General features: G+C 46.7%; 9 protein-coding genes across 9 annotated transcripts; 5 read left to right on the top strand and 4 right to left on the bottom strand.

Moving 5' to 3' along the window:
* Window positions 1-61: 61 nt before the first annotated feature.
* Window positions 62-1,054, bottom strand: N7471_006984 (uncharacterized protein; the record flags this gene model as incomplete). The annotated part of the gene is made up of 3 exons (XM_057279703.1): window positions 62-172; window positions 220-547; window positions 615-1,054. The coding sequence occupies 3 exons, from the start codon at window positions 1,052-1,054 to the stop codon at window positions 62-64; spliced, it is 879 nt and encodes a 292-aa protein (XP_057133963.1).
* Window positions 1,055-1,578: 524 nt separating this feature from the next.
* On the bottom strand, window positions 1,579-2,238 carry N7471_006983 (DJ-1/PfpI family protein; the record flags this gene model as incomplete). The annotated part of the gene is made up of 1 exon (XM_057279702.1): window positions 1,579-2,238. One exon carries the CDS (start codon window positions 2,236-2,238, stop codon window positions 1,579-1,581), a length of 660 nt encoding a protein of 219 aa, XP_057133962.1.
* A 464-nt stretch (window positions 2,239-2,702) lies between these two features.
* N7471_006982 (Zn(II)2Cys6 transcription factor domain-containing protein) lies at window positions 2,703-3,368 on the top strand (the record flags this gene model as incomplete). The annotated part of the gene is made up of 1 exon (XM_057279701.1): window positions 2,703-3,368. The coding sequence occupies one exon, from the start codon at window positions 2,703-2,705 to the stop codon at window positions 3,366-3,368; it is 666 nt and encodes a 221-aa protein (XP_057133961.1).
* A 21-nt stretch (window positions 3,369-3,389) lies between these two features.
* Window positions 3,390-4,498, top strand: N7471_006981 (fungal specific transcription factor domain-containing protein; the record flags this gene model as incomplete). The annotated part of the gene is made up of 4 exons (XM_057279700.1): window positions 3,390-3,448; window positions 3,511-3,744; window positions 3,868-4,151; window positions 4,203-4,498. 4 exons carry the CDS (start codon window positions 3,390-3,392, stop codon window positions 4,496-4,498), a joined length of 873 nt encoding a protein of 290 aa, XP_057133960.1.
* Window positions 4,499-4,596: 98 nt separating this feature from the next.
* Window positions 4,597-6,905, bottom strand: N7471_006980 (asparagine synthetase B family protein; the record flags this gene model as incomplete). The annotated part of the gene is made up of 5 exons (XM_057279699.1): window positions 4,597-5,659; window positions 5,729-5,994; window positions 6,060-6,143; window positions 6,211-6,668; window positions 6,746-6,905. The coding sequence occupies 5 exons, from the start codon at window positions 6,903-6,905 to the stop codon at window positions 4,597-4,599; spliced, it is 2,031 nt and encodes a 676-aa protein (XP_057133959.1).
* Window positions 6,906-7,770: 865 nt separating this feature from the next.
* Window positions 7,771-9,237, top strand: N7471_006979 (S-adenosyl-L-methionine-dependent methyltransferase; the record flags this gene model as incomplete). The annotated part of the gene is made up of 4 exons (XM_057279698.1): window positions 7,771-8,101; window positions 8,457-8,465; window positions 8,530-8,911; window positions 8,961-9,237. The coding sequence occupies 4 exons, from the start codon at window positions 7,771-7,773 to the stop codon at window positions 9,235-9,237; spliced, it is 999 nt and encodes a 332-aa protein (XP_057133958.1).
* A 468-nt stretch (window positions 9,238-9,705) lies between these two features.
* Window positions 9,706-9,987, top strand: N7471_006978 (uncharacterized protein; the record flags this gene model as incomplete). The annotated part of the gene is made up of 1 exon (XM_057279697.1): window positions 9,706-9,987. The coding sequence occupies one exon, from the start codon at window positions 9,706-9,708 to the stop codon at window positions 9,985-9,987; it is 282 nt and encodes a 93-aa protein (XP_057133957.1).
* Window positions 9,988-11,068: 1,081 nt separating this feature from the next.
* N7471_006977 (glycoside hydrolase family 32 protein) lies at window positions 11,069-12,812 on the top strand (the record flags this gene model as incomplete). The annotated part of the gene is made up of 2 exons (XM_057279696.1): window positions 11,069-11,464; window positions 11,535-12,812. 2 exons carry the CDS (start codon window positions 11,069-11,071, stop codon window positions 12,810-12,812), a joined length of 1,674 nt encoding a protein of 557 aa, XP_057133956.1.
* A 491-nt stretch (window positions 12,813-13,303) lies between these two features.
* Window positions 13,304-14,289, bottom strand: N7471_006976 (N-acyl homoserine lactonase family protein; the record flags this gene model as incomplete). Its single annotated transcript, XM_057279695.1, has 3 exons — window positions 13,304-13,912; window positions 13,965-14,112; window positions 14,168-14,289. 3 exons carry the CDS (start codon window positions 14,287-14,289, stop codon window positions 13,304-13,306), a joined length of 879 nt encoding a protein of 292 aa, XP_057133955.1.
* Between the last annotated feature and the right edge of the window lie 429 nt (window positions 14,290-14,718).

The raw sequence follows: 14,718 nt of genomic DNA, 5'->3' as shown, positions 1-14,718 counted from the left end.
TTGAACATGAGTATAGAAGCAGAACATATGGACGATGTTCTATCCAACCTTGTAATCACCACTATGAGGCATTGCATACACCAGAGTGCACCGACACCGGGTCACTAGTTGCGCTACCCCAATTAGCAGCCCCAATAACCTTACCAGCCTCCGTACTATCATCGGCTCGGATCTAACAAGGTATGAGTATCTCCCACGCCTGCGAACGAATACACTTACATAGTACTGTGGCTCGACAAAATACCACCAATCATCGCTCCGGAATGCATTATCCAGTGACTGACTCGCCGGGTCGTTCCACCCGGTATTGCGAGTATCGAAGTGAGCATGCTTCGACCACGACACATACACCTTGGGATGGTCATTATTCCGTACACCGTTCGGGTCTTTGGCACTTCCGGCGTTGACCTCGTTGGTCGTTAGGGTGTTTTGGATATCACCCCAGGCCAGGTTGTGGTACCCGCTATGCGCAGAGAGCAGGGCGCGCGATGGCGCCCACATCTTGCTGTCATCCCGAGAGTGAATGATTACTACTCGCTCCCAGTCGCTGGAACAGATGTTAGAGGTAGGCTGGACAAGCGGCATTTCATTACGCCGAAGAATGGGCCACCTACTAGTCATGTCCAGTGTCGATGCCAACAAACTCTGCGCCGTCTTTCTCGTAAAAGAGATTATACACGACGCGCACCTCGGTATCGCTGCATTTTCGGTATGTATAATACACAGGAAATGCAGGACCCGGATTCCCGGCATCAACGCCAGGGTTGCGGCAATTGCACCCGACATCTGGGTACTCACACTGCGGCGCACCCGGTGTCCTGTGGGTGCTGTCGTAGACATCCGCTGTGTTTGGTGAGCCGCCATACGCCCAGGTTGGATAGCAAGGTGGCTGATTCAGGGCTTGGCCAAAGAACCACATGGGCGCGTAGCGGTCTGCTAGATCTACGCCGCCTGCATCGAGGAGTGACCCCATCTCATCATCTGTTATCTGCGAGAGAGCTGTCACATGGCTGACGGCCAGCACAGCCAAACTGGCTCCTAGCTTTAAATGCATGGTTGGACTTGTTTGAATGTGATGGGATTACGACAGTGATTCAACATTTGAAGTGCCAATATCTCACTCTTTAAATGCAGAATTGGAACCAGTACGGAGTATAGCCGGGAATATCACAAGACCACTGAGGGACCTATTTCCAAATGAGGTGATGAGCTGCTAAGGGTCACATCGTGGCATGCGGGTCTGCATTAGCCCCGGAGTAACCCGAAATATCCCACACGTGTGTGCTATGGATTATATCAGTCGCTAAGTGTACATGAGCCATTTGTGGTATTACATCCGGCCTAGGGCCGGCATTATATGCCAAATTTGGAACACAATTGGAGCAATTTACTAGTAAGTACTTTGTAACAATAAAATGGCTGGCTCGGCTCGCTTCCGCCCAATACAGTTTAGTCAATTTATGCATTAGGAAGGCACTAGTCACTAGGTACATATTTCTTGGCATTGTGAACCTCCCAATGTGTTCCCCACAACTCTGATGTTCCGATTTGCTTGCTCTCCAGATAACTGTCTCTCGATCACTTTGAAACATGTCTTGTTAAGGCAACCTGCTTTCCATCCACATCACGCGGCTCGTAAGCAAGAGCTGCAAACCCGGCTTCGGCTACCTCCCTTCCGTAATTTTCGATGACCCAATGAGCCATCATGTCCATGCCAACGCATGCACCACCAGCAGTCCAAAATTTGCCGTCAACGACCCAATTCTTTTCTGTCGTCCACTTGACATTGGGGGCAAGTTCCCTCGCAAGCGGCATGACTTCATGGTTCGTAGTGGCGTTCAGGCCATCCAGGAGACCCAACACGGACGCAAAGATTCCACCGGTGCAAGTGGTGAATACGGTCTTGACTTCGTCGGCACGTTCGCACACAAAGCTTGCTATCGCTGGCGGGATCGTTTTGAGATAATTTGGCTCAGGCCCACCGATGAGGAGATAGTCAAGCTTAGGACAAGCAGATAGAGTGGTCGTAGGCTGAGATTTGAAACCTGCGGAATGGATTACAGGGTCCATTCCCTCGCCGATATAGTGAAATTCGATGTCAATCCCATGCTCAGCTAGGTCGAGATTGCCCATTCCCCTTAGATAAGGACCCGAGGAGCTGGATAGGACATCGAGGGGTCCTGCAACGTCGGTGAGTTGAAATGGTATCATGATAACGCCAAACTGGATGGGTGCCATGGCTGGTGGATTGCTTGACAGAGGATGGTAGTAGAGATGAGAGACGAAGAAAAGCTAGAAAAAGGGCATGACACCGACTCTTTAAATGCATCGAAACGAAATCTACCCCAACGACACATTTTCCACCTCGATCTCCAACTCTTTCCTGTTTCTGACCATATCGCGGGACGGAGGTAGAGTTGTGTTTCTTGTTCCGATCCATGGATCCATCCACGGCTCCACCCGTGGATAGGTCAAAGGTTAATTACGGCTTAGTCACCCAAATCGCGGATCGGAGACAGAAGCTGAATATTCCGTTCCGTCCTTCACCTCCCAACAGATGAGTAGTATACGATTTTTTATTTTTAACTAAATTTTTCATTTTTTTTTTGTCAGTCGGACCACTTCCCTCCGAGCTGAGCATAGGTCTCCCCCAACCTAGGGATTCCCTGATTTTCTCAAGACCCCATTAGGGAATAGACTCAATGGGTGGAGGGCTCAAGAGCAAGGCATTCCAAGCATGCGAAATATGCCGCTCGCTGAAGGTCCGCTGTCTTCCTAGCTCTCAACCTGGCATATGTTCAAAGTGTGTGAATTCCAACAAAACTTGTGTATTTCTGGAGCGGCAACCGCGGCAACCACGGCAACACAAGCGAAAGCATAGCTCAAAAGCCCGAATTTGTGCGCTGGAGTCGAAGGTTGATAACCTAATTGCATTTGCTAGTCAGTCCCAACCAATTCACGGACAGGAACCTGCACAGCGCGAGGTGGGGTTTCTGGAAAATGGCTTGTCTACCTATAGTTCATCTTCTAGCCACGGGGAACAAGACTCCACGCCCAGCAGCAGCCATAACAACACCACCAGTTCAACCCCCCTCGATTGGCCTCTCTATAAGTGGACTGGCTATCCTAAAATTAATGGCATATCCTGCCCTGAACTACTGCTTGAGTGTGGCCTGTCTATTGATGCTGCTGAGGGATTCCTCGAACGGTTTCGCACCATGTCCTCTTACTTTCCGTTTTTCATGGTTCCCACTCACGCGACTGTTTTGACAATGTGTAAAGAACGGCCCTTCGTCCTAGTGGCAGCATTGGCGGCAGCGACTTCCTCAGACAAGAAATTACAAAAGTCCCTTGGTGACAAATTTTGAACCTGCGCTCTCCACACTATTATGGTTCACAATGAAAGGAGCCTAGATCTCCTGGATGGAATTCTTGTATACTTGGCTTGGTGAGTAGACTTTGTTCATCTAACACTCTTGGTTCAACTCTGATAACCAACGCTTACTTTAGGTATCAGTTTTATTATATTCCCAAGAAAGAACAGTTCAACCAACTACTCCATATCGCAATTGGCATGGTTGATGACATGGGACTGAACCTCAGACCTGCCGAGGCAATGAGTAGGAAGGTGGGACTTCGATTGACACATTATCGCAAAGTCTCTACACCTTCAGCGAACCACGATGAATTTTTTACCCGAGAAGCCCGCCGAGCATACTTGGGATGCTTTTATCTTTCGAGCATGTAAGTAGTTTCCCCAAACAAAGCTCTTTGATGGTAGAATCCCATTTTCCTGATGAACCTATCCATCATCTTTCAAACCCTTGGAACGCAGAGTATATGACTAATTGAAGCTGTCGTTATTAGCACCGGCTGGGTGACAATGAAGCCAAATGGTATCCAATTTCAAAACTATATGATTGAATGTGCGACATCGCTGGGTCAAGAATTGGAGCATCCAACGGACGCATTGATTTTACCACTAGTCCAGCTTCAAAACATGGCCGAGGTGAATCACTGCAGTCTTTCAACTGCTGGTAACACTATATGTGACCACTTGAATGGCCTAGATCTTGAAATGAAGGTTCAATCCTTTCAAGCCGAATTTAAACAGTGGAAGAACTCGCTTCCACTTATATATCAGCAACCAAGTAAGTTAAATTGATCGAAAGTCCAATGGAACTGATGCTAATGTGCCATAGACGGGATGAACCTGGCTTGCGAGGTTGCTGTGATGCATGTCTACGAGATGGATCTCGTCATCTCTGTAGCGAAAATGCGGCAAAATACGGATTCTTTGAAACATTCAACAAGCTCATCTTTTACGTCTCAAATTCACCTGGAGGTGCTCTTTCTCTGTCTAAAATCGGCGGAGCAGCTCGCTCAGAATTTCCTCTCTATCCCAACATCTGAATACGGCAGTCTCTCTTACATGCAGTGGTCTGGCATCATATATTTACTATCCCTAAGGGTTCTGGCATTCAAGTGGACTCTCTAGAGAACATAGGAAGAACGGGACTTCAAATAGCAGCTGATCATTGTCGCACAAGTGCTGTGCGGCTGCTATTACATCTCGGCGCCTCGGAAACAAGAGCATCAAGACAGACGACTAGTTTCAACCCCAAATTTCTGAGCCAGGATAACAAACTGCGCTACTAATATCACTTGCTTGATCGCGTAGGGATCTCCTCCTTCCTCGAACGCCTTCCTCATCATTATCTGGGTCTCGGGCCAGTCGATGAAGCCCAGCTGGGCTACCTTATCTTTAGTGACTTGTCCAACAACGAATCGATGCATCGGACCGTTTAAAGCATAGAGCCGTGGGCCTAGGAACGGCTTCTTTTGCTGGCGGTAGATTTCATCGGTGACAAATGGGCGAACTGCCTCTCGCAGAATGTATTTCTCCACGTGTTTTCCGCTCTCGTGCGAATACTTGATTTTCAGACTGGGCGGTATTGAATTGGCATATTCCGTCAGGTGATGATCAAGAAAGGCTGGTCGGCTTTCCACCTGGTACAGCATGTGGACATTATCTCCACAATATCGCAGAATGTACGCATTCAACATGGATTTGGTCCAAACGTATTCCGAGCTGTGCAGAGGATGCCACTTGGTTGCAATCTTATGGCGAGTCACCCCATCCAGTCCCTCGGCGAATTCCGTTTCAGTGGTACTAATAGGAGAGAGACATTTCACCCAAGGGGATAATGGAGCCTGACACATTCTGGAAAGCTTATCCGCCATAGTTATATTATTGAGCATCCGACGAGTGGGAGATTGCATTTGTATGTCAGTCGCCTCCAGGGTATTTTGATTAGCCTTTCCCGTGATATCGTTCTGGTTGGCCGTATGGGAGTCAAGTAGTCGAAGTCTCTCTTTATCAGAGAAAGATGATGACGGCCATGAAGGATCAGGCTCCCGAAGGTTGTCAACAAAAAGATCTGGATATCCGCCAAAATGTTCATCTGATCCCTCCCCGGTAAGCACGACTTTAACGCCATGGGAATGGGCCATTTCTGCCATGGCCAACATTGCACATCCATTTGTGTCCGGCATAGCTGCTTCACTGTGCCAGACTGCATCGGCCATCCTTGAGGCCATGGCTGCTTCATCCATGACAACAGGGTGGAATTCCACACCAAGGAACTTAGCCGTACGTCTAGCAATGTCTAATAATATAGTTAGTTTTTTGAGATGACTCCGTGTTGATGGCTTCACTCAAGCTAACTTGCCCGACTCATCCTCCCCACTGTTCTTATCAAACTGAGTCGTATAGCATTTGAGCTTAGATACGTCTCTTGAATTATCATTACCAGCATCAAAACCCTGCTTGGTTAGATAAACTATCATCCCAGCGATTGCAGAGGAGTCTATTCCACCACTCAAAAAAACTCCCATCGGAACATCTGCTTGCATTCGGAGACGGACCGCGTCAAGGAGCCGTTCTCGAACGCCATGTATGAGCTCTTCCTCTGATCTTACTTCGGCTATGTTCTAAACCCATATCAGTCTTTATGTCTCCCACGATAGCTCAAAGACAGTGACATAAGCTTACTAACCTTGTCTTGGTAATCAAGATCCCAATAAACCTTCTCCTCCACCATCCCGTAGCCTTTGCTTATTAAGTAATGACCGGGCTTGACCTTAGCAGGACATCAAAGTCAGTGTAAGTCAGAACCATGTGTATGCTAAGAGAGAGAAAAAACTAACAGCATAGACGTCTTCGAAGATGGTTCGTGAGTGAAAAAAGAACGACTTATCTCTCAGCGACTGCACACACCATTTAGGCTTCCACCCAAAAGGTAAAAATGATTTCATTTCTGTGGCCACCAGAAGTTTGTTGTTCCAAAAGGTATAATAGAGTGACTTGATTCCATATCGATCGCGGGCACTGAAGAAAAGTTGCCTTTTCTGGTCCCAGAGCACAATTGCGAACTCTCCCCGAAGATGCGAGACGAAGGAGATCCCGTGGACTTTGTAAAGGGCAATTACAATCTCACAATCACTATGCCCTTGGAACTGATAGTGCTGAGATAGTTGAGCTCGGTACTTTTCATGTTCGTATAGCTCCCCGTTTACGACAGCGTGGATGTCGCTAACCGGGTCGTGGAATGGTTGATTCCCTTTTGGACTTAGATCTATGATAGAAAGACGAACATGCCCCAGGCCTGAAAGAAAACTAGATTAGTCTTATTTCTGTGTTTAATAACAATCTCTCCGGGAGGACATTACCATCGCCACTTACCAACTCGACGATCCGGACTCAGCCACTTGCCGCGCGCATCTGGGCCACGATGCTTAACGAGGTCCAAACTAGCATCAATGGTGCTCTCTGCGGAATCTTCCATGCTATCACCCTGGCCATCTTGCTGATGGCTTGCCAAAAATGCAGTCAGTCCACACATTCTTCTGGTACTACTCAGTTGGACGGTATTAACGTCACGTGTGAGCTACAGTGAGCAGATAATCAGTAAAAAGATACAGAGATGTAAAAGGAGAAAGAAGGCCAAGTAGGATCGGATGTCCAGTGATTCAAAAAGGACAGTTGTAAAACCGGGCTAAAGAATAAATGTTACACAGCGATTGCCACTTACTTTTGTCGCCTTGATATTTTTGTGTTATCTTATATGAAAGTCTGGGGTGATTAAAATAATCATACCCTTTAATTTGCCGAGAAAAATCCTCCCTTGCAGTGGGAGTATTCGAGACAAACTTACACCTGTCAGCAATACCGGATATCTCAAACCTCGAGCAAAAAGAAGGTGGCTACGGTGCTTCACCGCTTCTTTGGCGCACGGACATGTTAGTGACAAAGATTTTGGCAGCAAGAACGGACGCAGGCAAGACTTTCTATCTGCTTTATGAGGTGTTTCGTGTAAGGAATAGCGCTTTTTTGATACATCAAAAGTCGGTCAGCCCAAGATACTGAAGCAGTGTTGCTTGCTGAATGTCTCAATTTCGCTCTATCTACGCAGCTCTCTTTGGGTCTCGGCTAATTAATCGATAGATCCTTCGTGGACTACAACAACGATGTTTTATCATGCTGCAAGGATAGAGTTCAGGTGTAGTCTCGTTAACTTTAAGATTTTTGATAATTGACCATAATTACAAGGAAAAAAAAACTCTGCCAGATTATTACTAGTCATTCGGAATTGGCCAAAAGATCAAGGTATGATAAGAAGCCTTTAGTCCCCTCAACAAAAAAAGGGTTGATCAATTGCTAAATTAACCTAACAGAAAACAAACATCAAAAATAGCGTTCTTTTAAAAATGACGCTGGCTACAAAGGAATGCAGTACCAAGGCCGATGTTTTGGCCACCGATATCCTCAACTGCACTCAGAGATATACAGAGAGACTTGCTGATGGCGAGAGCGTTGCCGACGAGATATCTGGTATCTCGCAACTTTGTCGAAAGCTTGAAGCGCTTGTGAATCCCCCCGAGGCTTGGCTGAGTCAAGTCGCGGGGGCATACCATAACAGCATTGCCATCTGTTTAGCATTGGACTTGAAAATCCCGACGATCCTTTTCGATGCAGTAGAGGAGCATGTATCAATTGAAAGGTTGGCCGTACTCTCTGGTGCTTCAACATCTCTTCTTCGTAAGTATATATCGCCTTTCTCTCCAGTCACAAATGTACAACAATCTAATATTTTGAAACGCAGGGTGCATAATGAGACAATGCATCTTATGTTATATCTTCGACGAGCCCTCGCCAGAGATATACAAACTCAACAACCATTCAAAATCTCTTTTGGATAACAATTTCGCTTCGTGGATACATTACCTGTAAGATCTATTGTGTTCTTTCACCTCCATAATCCCCTCAATGCTTCTACTTACAATAAAAAAAAGTGTCGATGACGGGATTCATTCGGGCTCTCATTTACCAGAATATGTCGCCATGAACTGTTCTCAGATCCCGAATAAAAGACACAAAACAGCGTTTGAAATAGCTTTTCAGAGTATGATCAGATACCCCGTTATAAGGAAACTGAGCTATGCTGATTGTTTATTTTACGTCTGTAGCCAATGAACCATTTTATCAGTACTACCGTTCTGTCGATAAGAAGCGCGGTGCGCGTTTCGACAGCGCCATGGAACGGTATTTCCAAGGTTCTACCCAAAGACCCATAGAGACAATCTTCGATTTCAACAGTCTAAAGCATGATGCCCTTGTGGTCGATATTGGTGGTGGAAGAGGCCACCACTCTATCAGGATTGCAGGTCAAAATCCGCAGATGTCGTTCATCATCCAGGACTATGAGAAGAAACACTCCACTATCAGTGAAATGGACGCGAATGTTTTGAAGCGGCTCGATTGGCAAGCCCGCGACTTCCTATCCGAACAGCCAGTCAAAGGCGCTAGTCTATACTTCCTGAGCCATATCCTTATGGATCAACCCGAGAGGCAAGTACCACTTTTTATTTATGTATGATCGAATATTAACAACCTACAGGCAAAGTCGTGACATTCTGGATCGGATCATGGATGTGATGGCTCCAAAAGAGTCCATCCTTCTTATTGACGATTTTCTCGATCCAGGGAAAGAGGGCATACTTTCTTCTAAAGCGAACAGCCTTAATATGCATCTCATAGCAAGTTTTGGACGACCTTTTCGATCAATGGATGAATGGATGGAGTTATTTTCGCAGGCTTCTAGCAAGCTATCTATCATCCAAACTTTTATATTGGACGACGGCAGAGTGGTATTTTCACTGGAAAAGGTTCCTTAATCAGCCAAGATTTGATGCGACGATAACAATGGCTGAAACAAAAGAAGTGAGAGGAAGAGGAAGCGTTTACAGTAGAATTCGAAAACAGCTTACTCCCTGGGCAGTCACGCTTTGTTTCTCGCCGTACCCGAAACTACGCTAATCCACTTTAAGATATGTCGTAAATAATTCATTCCTAAGAACAGATCCCTATTTTATTCCAGAACAACTGCTTTACGTATAATACGTTATCTTACACGAAACTCGAATACAATGAATCCTACCTCCGCTGCCCCTCCATCCTTCTCAGCATGACCATTTGAGAACTACTAGAATCTCTGTGCAACATGGCAGCGAGACTACCCCCATCAAAGCTACACCTCATTACTGATATGATACAAAGCCATTCACTGAACCTTGCTCTGTGAAATACCCATTGGAGGATCTACAACCTTCAACTCAAATCATACAGTCAATCAAATTGCCGTAATGCCTGATGCTAACGTCTGGGCGGCACAGTACCACCGGGTCGATGCTAGTTACATCAAAGTTCAGAAGGGCCAGACTCTAACCCTTCCACAGTTGGTATTGCACCCTGATGTATCTAGACCCGGTGTCACTGCACGTCAAGATGACCAGGTGGATGCTGTTACGGTACAGATCCAGAAGCCTGATTCTGATACTGATGAGAGCGATCAAGAAGACGATGCCAAGTACTGGGACGCATTCGATATGGCTGAGAGGAGGATGGCGAACCACTTGAATATTTAGAGTCTCAGCCTACCTAAGGGCTCGGTACATTTAACATCAATGCACAGGTGGGGTTGTAAAGCAGTTTGAGAAGGTGAGCGGAGGGTGTGCAGTGGGTGAGTAGGTGAGACGGGCTGCGACCTACTGGGATTGGAGTATCGAGCTCCTGGGTTCACGTGGTGATTGTGCATAAGGACATGAACCGTACGAGGATATGAGACGATAGGGTTCTTAGGTAATCGGGTGGTCTATAGGAAAATTGACGATTCCAAGAGAATACGGTACGCGTTAATATACGAAAGAAGCAGTGGTAAGTTCCATCATTGGAGAATGGAGACCTATTCTCAATGATGGGCTCAATCTTTGAAAACATTAAGCAGACCTACGACAGACTCAAGCAGTTGCCGCAGGATGATAGTGCAGATGACACCAACCCAGTTCATGCCACTAGCTTTTGGCCTTCTACCCTCGAAAACCAGCACCCGTGCCCTACATTTCAGGCCTGAAGAAAAAGCCGGCTAGGATAATACCTCAGTGCCACTGACGAGAAAAATTACATCACCAGCCCTCCTGCAAGAATATTGTAGGGCAGGATACTTCCTGTGTGCCTGGCAATCGCGTTACGCCAAGCAACAACTATGGTCAGGTTATGACTTCTAATGTCAAGGAGTAGTCGACTTTGTAAAACCCTAATAATATAAATCCCTCATCTCATTATACTTCATTTGCAGAGCATTACTCTGTAGTCCTTTTTATCACGTCATAAGTTAGCACATACCCCCGCGATATGTGCGGGGTGAGAACACTACGGCCCGAATAAGACATAGAATGTCTTGAGCTCCGAGATTACCTCCCGAGTTTCAGCGACTTGGCTCCGGGAGTGCCGATTGTTTCGCTATGCTCACAAGAACGTGGGGTGAGAGTTTGTATTTTTGCCGAAGATTTGCAGAGCGGTGGAATCCCCATAGGGCATGCCAGGAAGTATGAAATGTGGGATGGGGGGTACACATTGGGGGTTTCTCAGATATAAATTTTGTACGAATTCCCTCCAGATGGAACAAAATAGGTTATATTTACATACAGACTTCCGTCAAATTCCAAGATGGGCATTTTCCTCACAATGGCCCTGGGTCTTCTCGCCGGGACGGCATCGGCATCCGGCCTAAACTATACCGAACCATACCGTACTCAATACCATTTCTCCCCCACCGAAAACTGGATGAACGACCCTAGTGGACTGTTATATTACAATGGCACCTACCATCTGTTCTTCCAATATAACCCCGGTGGTATTGAATGGGGGAATATGTCGTGGGGTCATGCAACGAGTAGAGATTTGACCCACTGGGAAGAGCGCCCTGTTGCTCTACTTGCTCGCGGATATCCTGATAGTGTCACCGAGATGTACTTTACGGGAAGTGCGGTGGCAGATGTGAACAACACGAGTCGCTTCGGAATTGAGGGAAATATTCCTTTGGTCGTCATGTATACTTCTATGGTACGATCGCATGACTACATATGTATTTCACTTCACCACACACGGAGACTAACAACCGCTTTTCATAAAGTATCCCGTCTCTCAAGATCTGCCAAGCGGAAAACATGTTCGCGCAGAGCAGCAATCCCAGTCAATCGCCTATAGCCTCGACGAGGGCGAGACCTGGACAAGATATGACGCCGAAAATCCCGTGATTCAAACCCCACCCTCTCCTTATGAAGCAGAATTTGCAAACTTCCGGGATCCCTTCGTATTCTGGCATGACGATTCACAAAAATGGATCGCCATTACAGCTTTGGCATCAGTCCACAAACTGCTAATATGGAATTCTGACAACCTCAAAGAGTGGTCTTTCATCAGCGAATTCGGACCCTACAATGCTGTCGGCGGCGTATGGGAATGTCCCAATATGTTCCAAATGCCCATCAAAGGACACCCATCAACCAAGAAATGGGTAATGGTTATGGGACTCAATCCTGGTGGGCCACCTGGCACAGTCGGATCAGGCACGCAATACTTCATTGGCGACTTCAACGGAACAACTTTCAAGGCTGATCCTGCTAGCATCTACCCAGAGAACAAGTCTGCCAACTGGATGGATTGGGGTCCGGACTTTTATGCTGCTGCCAGTTATAACGGACTTCCTGATGGAGAGGTGGTCCAGATCGCGTGGATGAATAATTGGCAGTATGGTGCGATGATCCCGACAAGCCCTTGGCGAAGCGCCATGTCTGTTCCCCGTCAGTTGTCTTTGAAGACGGTTAATGGGAAGTTGGCCGTCCTTCAACAACCGCAACAGAGCTGGCAGAGTGTTGTCAATGATCAGACCTTCAAACATTCCTGGAAATCTGTATCGAAAGGATCAACCAAGCTTGACTCCCCAGGCAAGGCATTCAAGATCGACTTGAGCTTTTCTGATCATGACTCCGACGATTTTCTGGCATCTACGTTTGCGATAGCTGTCCGTGCTAGCTCTGACTTCAAGCAAGAAACACTCATCGGGTACAACTTTACCAGCAAAGAGGTCTTCGTGGATCGGCGAAATTCAGGAGATGTATCTTTTGACAAGACGTTTGCAAACTTGTATCACACACCACTGTCATCAAGCACAGATAAACGTATCAACTTGCAGATCTTCGTGGATTGGTCTAGCGTTGAGGTCTTGGGTGGTCAAGGAGAGGTCTCTTTGACAGCTCAGATATTCCCAGAAGGAAATGCAACTGAAGCGTGGCTTGTCTCGATGGATGGAATAACCCAGCATGTCAGGCTTCGGATCAACGGGATGAACTCAGCGTGGCACAAGAATATCAAGGGAGAGAGAGAACAAGAAACCAGAAACGGCTATTAGTTCACATGCTACGCATAGTATTTGTTTTGTCTCTACTTCCCATATCCATCTACCATCCCAAGTATTATGTTGACAAAACATATCTTCGTGAATACGAACGAAGCGGACTCGAGCATCTGATTCTTCGCTAAATTGCTCTTTTATAAAACCATGGACCCATAGGTGACACTCCATGGACGGCACTCCATAAGGTTCAAAACAACGCTTGTGGTTGGTCAAAGCTGTGCATTGGTCCCACCTTCCTATTCGGGAAGACTCACTTCCAAAGTTCCCTTCAATGTTTAATCAACTTCTTGTCATTGAGGATCTGGGAAGCTCAATCAAATACCTGTTCTAACGCATCATGTTAATTTCCGCCTCTTTTTCCGCTTCTCTAACAGTCCGGGTCAAACTAAAGCTACAAGCTGGCATTCAACAAGATCGGCTCGGAAAGGAACCACGTCTTCATTTGATCAAATGGCAGGCCGACAGCTAGCTTGAAGTGCGGACCTTCACTCATAGTACGGCTTTGCATCCATGAGCCTGAAGGCAACCTCCTTGTCATGACCGAAAATCAACGTTGCATTGTACAGTCTTTGAAGTCTGCGGATCATGTTGAGGCTGCGATACCACGCATTGTGATCCCTAGCTAATCCCCCGTGAGGGTGACCTAGCTCATAGTTTTCTGCAACGTGAAACTGGTCTGTGGTCCAAATAAATGGTCCGTCGTTGGCAAGATTGACTTGCATAATGCATAGTCCAGGTGTGTGGCCAGGTGAATGGTGAAGGGTTATGCCTTGGAAAAGGTCAACTTGTGACTCGGTGAAGGTATTCCACTTCAGCTCTTCCAGTAGCATATAGTGTCCTAAGTAGACTCCCAAGTCTGCCCCGGTTGCTACCGCCCAGCAAGCGTGCTTGAACTCTTCTTCGTGGACGTAGATTGGGACATCTGTGTTCGCAAAATGCTCAAGTCCTCCAGCATGATCAAGGTGCAGGTGACCAATGATGACCGCTTTCACGTCCTTGATGTCGTTCCCAGTGGCCTTGATAGCGTTCGGAAGCTTATGGTTGTCCGAGTATTCAACTCGCGGAAAGACATCCGTGATTGGCGCTGGCCATTTCTGTATTTTGTTTAGTTATACATAATGGGCATTGCAATAGGATCTGACAAACCACGTCTAGATCCTCAGCACAGCCCGTCTCATAAAGAATGAGGCCAACTCCCGGGTACTCAATGAGAGCCGAAAGGAGGACTAAATCTCGACGTTTGCTCACTGGATTAAGGTTGCTCAAGGAGCTTGTATTGCCACCTCGGAAGATCCTGCGCAAAATTAGTGAGAAGCTCACGACTTCACCTCCCATTGGCAAATACAAACCATGATTCATCTGCTTGGAGGGTGCCCAAGTTCAGAATGTGCATCTTTGTACCAGCAGGACACTTGAATGCTGGGACCGCTGCGGATATCAGCAGAGAGGCAAGGTCAACGGAGGAACTCATGTTTCATGAGATAAAAAAAACCCAATTGTAGTGGAAATGACTTGAAAAAGCAATTGTTGTCACTAAGGTGAAGTCATAACCGCGGAGGCTTCTCCGCATGTTAGGTAGCGACGGAGGAAGTCCGATAATTTAGTGCGCGCAATATATTCTCTCGTATGACAGAAGTACTACTTAAAGAGGGGCTGTCTCACATACAACCTAGTTAAGATTTTGATCTGTTGGGGTTTGTAGCCTTGTTTTCCCTCTAGTTCTGACAAGGGTAAAATGTATATACATGGGACCCCGGCTTCGAGCTAGGATTTTCAAGCCTATCCAATGGTCCAGGGCCCCTGTGTTTTGGTGCGAAGACTTCTCCTCGGGCAGATCTACCGATCCACAAAATCCACAGGGGGAAGAGGGAGTTGACGAATGATGAAACAGAACGGGGCA

The sequence above is a fragment of the Penicillium samsonianum genome, assembly GCF_028829775.1.
Source record: "Penicillium samsonianum strain IBT 33392 chromosome Unknown utg000004l_segment0_segment0, whole genome shotgun sequence".
NCBI classification, from domain to species: Eukaryota; Fungi; Ascomycota; class Eurotiomycetes; order Eurotiales; family Aspergillaceae; genus Penicillium; species Penicillium samsonianum.
The sequence above is the reverse complement of the archived record's forward strand: the minus strand, read 5'-3'. Positions and strand labels throughout refer to the sequence as shown.